This window comes from Mycetomoellerius zeteki, unplaced genomic scaffold, assembly GCF_001594055.1.
Source record: "Mycetomoellerius zeteki isolate Tzet28-1 unplaced genomic scaffold, Tzet1.0 scaffold145, whole genome shotgun sequence".
Lineage (NCBI taxonomy): Eukaryota > Metazoa > Arthropoda > Insecta > Hymenoptera > Formicidae > Mycetomoellerius > Mycetomoellerius zeteki.
The window spans coordinates 1,019,394-1,022,323 of record NW_017256393.1 but is presented as its reverse complement, the minus strand read 5'-3'; the positions used below and the strand labels follow the sequence as shown (position 1 = coordinate 1,022,323).

Genomic DNA, 2,930 nt, shown 5'->3' with positions numbered 1-2,930 from the left:
CGTCGTGTAAATTAAATCTTACAAGCGCGAAAGTTTGACGATTAACACGTGGGAAAGAGAGGGAAAATTACGTAACTATGATAGAATCGCGTTACTCCGTTTTCGTTCCAGCACCTCGCCATCACTCGCTACTCGCGTTAAAGTCAACATTAAAAGACTTGACAGGACGGGAGCGTGTGCATTGTACAGGTGTTACGCAGGTGACACGATGACGCCAGCGTACGATCGTATACGAGCGTGTTATTCTGGATGATAATAATAAAATAATACGATACGCGAGAGTCGATGAACGCGCATACAACACATAATCACGTCTCGACGTAATACATGCTATGCATACATGTAATTTAAAGATCTGATTGTGAATCCAACGTTTGCGACGTCGCGACGGTAAGCGCGATGTAGGTATGATAATTTAATGATAATTGGAAAATCACTTCTCCAGTCACTTCGACGTCTTTAACGTGAACGATACGCGATTTTTCGACTTTGCGCGATCGGGAAATTAGTCCTCGATCGAAGATATCCCGGAAAACATGTTTCCTCCGATTGGATCGATAATCCAAGGTCATCGGACTAATGTCACCGGAACGTGGCGTTTTGTTCGATTGCGTCCTCGCGATGTGATTCACGCACTTTTGACGCGTCAGCGGTCTATTTACTTTTATTCTAAATTAAATCCTTCCCAGGATTTAACGACAAAACATTTTTTCGCGCGTCCGAATAATCGCGTCTCGTTGTGACACAACATTCTTGCGGCGCATTTTGACAATTGGTAATCTGGAGAAAGTCGTTTTTCAAGTCGTTCGGATCTCTTTGGATTTGACTGAAGGCTATGACACACAAAAAGACTCAATCAGCAAGACATTATAAAGAGTAAGCAAATCGACTTTTGGATTTGCTACAGTTTACGTTTATTGCCTCACGGTTCTTATCGATTAATCGATTTACTTATATTTTACCGATTAAGTTCTTTTTTGTGTGTACTGTAGTCTTAACTCGATCTCGTGGATTTCGCACGAATCTTAAGGCTACAGCACACAACAAAAATTTAAACAGCAAAACGTAAGCGAATCGGCCAATCACAGTAGAGACCAGAAAACAATAACGTAAAGTGGAGATCAATTATGTACTTTGAAATGGAGGTGAAAATTACAAAAGTGAACGAATTTACTAAAATATTTGTAATTTCATTGGTCATCTAATAAATTTACACACTTTTGTAATTGTCATCTCGTTTCAAGGTACATATAAGTAATCGGAGCAGATTCAAAATGTTGATTTGCTTACTGCTTTAATTTTTATATGACACAGTCTTTAATACCAGAACCGCGGTTGTGTGTGCCATTTATGATCCATCTGATGGCTTTTTTTCCAGTTAATTTGAATGAATTTGCACGTGGATTTAGATTTTTGTGATTTTTCACGAATAGTCATAATTAATTACAAGTAATTTTACTTGTATGGTAACAACTCTCCCTCGTAAAAAGTCAGATTTACCTTGAATCGCGATTGGGTTAATTTAGACCTGCGGTTCGCAGGCTATCGTTTGTTTGACATGATTTAACGTTGACGCGAATCGTATGACTTAACGCTCGATAAAAAATACGGACGAAACTCGTGTTAGATTTTTTTTCTACGCGCGACGGTGACGTAAAGCGATTTTCATAGTAAATCATCTTGGACTTTACAATTAATGACGAAATGAAAGTCGGATAGCTACGTTTAGTGCCAAATGTAGCTGGAGCACGAATCTATAGATACTTTCCAATTGGTGACACAAGTCAACATCATTCTATCTTCCTTGACATTCAGCGAATAACAAAGACAAAACGACACTAGTGTCGATTTATATCAAATGGAAAGCATCCATATCGCGCGGTGAGCGTGTCTCAAATCTCGTAAACATCGAATGTCGTTTTGCGACTTGGCGACGATGATCTTCGATCCCGCTTCGCACGGCTGATCACGGCTGTTCCGTCCAAGACTCGATATAAAACAATAACGAGTGGCAACACGAAACGAACGAAAACGGTGGAGCGAAAACTGTATGCCTGTCGCTTCGTTGAGTTCCGCATTCGAACAGAGGCGAGAGTCAATTGCATTTTTCCGTGGAGCGCGTCTTTGGACTCCTTTGATCCCCGAGATGCCACGCGTGACGCGAGGCAAGGCAAAGCGAGGCAAAGGCAAGACGAGGCAAGACAAGGCAAGGCAAAGCGAGGCAAGGCGAGGCGAGGCGAAGTGAAGTGTGGCGAGGCGGGGCGAAGCTCCGTTCGAAGTAAAGCGAAAAGGAACGATGGCAGGGACGCGCGACGCAGGACGTAACCCGCGGCGTCAAGTGGCGCGTCAAACAACGTTAAAGAGCGATAAGATACATACCTCTACGATTAAATGGCCGGACCCTAACGGCAACCTTTATTTTATCCGTAGCCATGACTTTTGCACACCGGTAAACGCGCGCACTCGCTATCACACGATCGCGAAAAACCGTTTAGCACGATTACGCCTGCACGTGATTACGTCTACTCTCGCACGATTTGCACATTATTCTCAACCCATACCGCGAACCTGTCATCTTTCGAACGACACTGCGTCTACTGTCTACACCGAGCCTCCCGTGACACACTTCGCCATATTGCTTAAAGCCCGTCGTCAGCGCTGGACACAGGACAACGACGATCGTCCGGGGCTATCGAGGCTATCGAATGAACGTGTTTCCGAGAATCGCCGTTAGGAACCGCGAGCGGTTCGATAAACGAATGACGTCACCAATATCTTGGCATCTGCACGTAGGGGTCGCGTCATTCCGCAATTGGGACGAAATATTTTGCAAATTCCCCAGAGCATTCCTACGATGTGGAATTTTTCCCTATTTAATAGGGTTATTTGTTTTGTTTGTCGATATTGCTTACTTTCCAGGGGTGCGTTCC

General features: G+C 43.5%; 1 protein-coding gene across 1 annotated transcript in view; it reads right to left on the bottom strand.

Moving 5' to 3' along the window:
- LOC108732061 (Kinesin heavy chain 73) overlaps positions 1-2,612 on the bottom strand; it is a 42,338-nt gene extending 39,726 nt beyond the window's left edge. The window contains 1 exon segment of the mRNA XM_018462685.1: positions 2,380-2,612. Within this exon segment, the coding sequence (XP_018318187.1) occupies positions 2,380-2,434 (55 nt within the window). The 5' untranslated portion in view covers positions 2,435-2,612.
- Between the last annotated feature and the right edge of the window lie 318 nt (positions 2,613-2,930).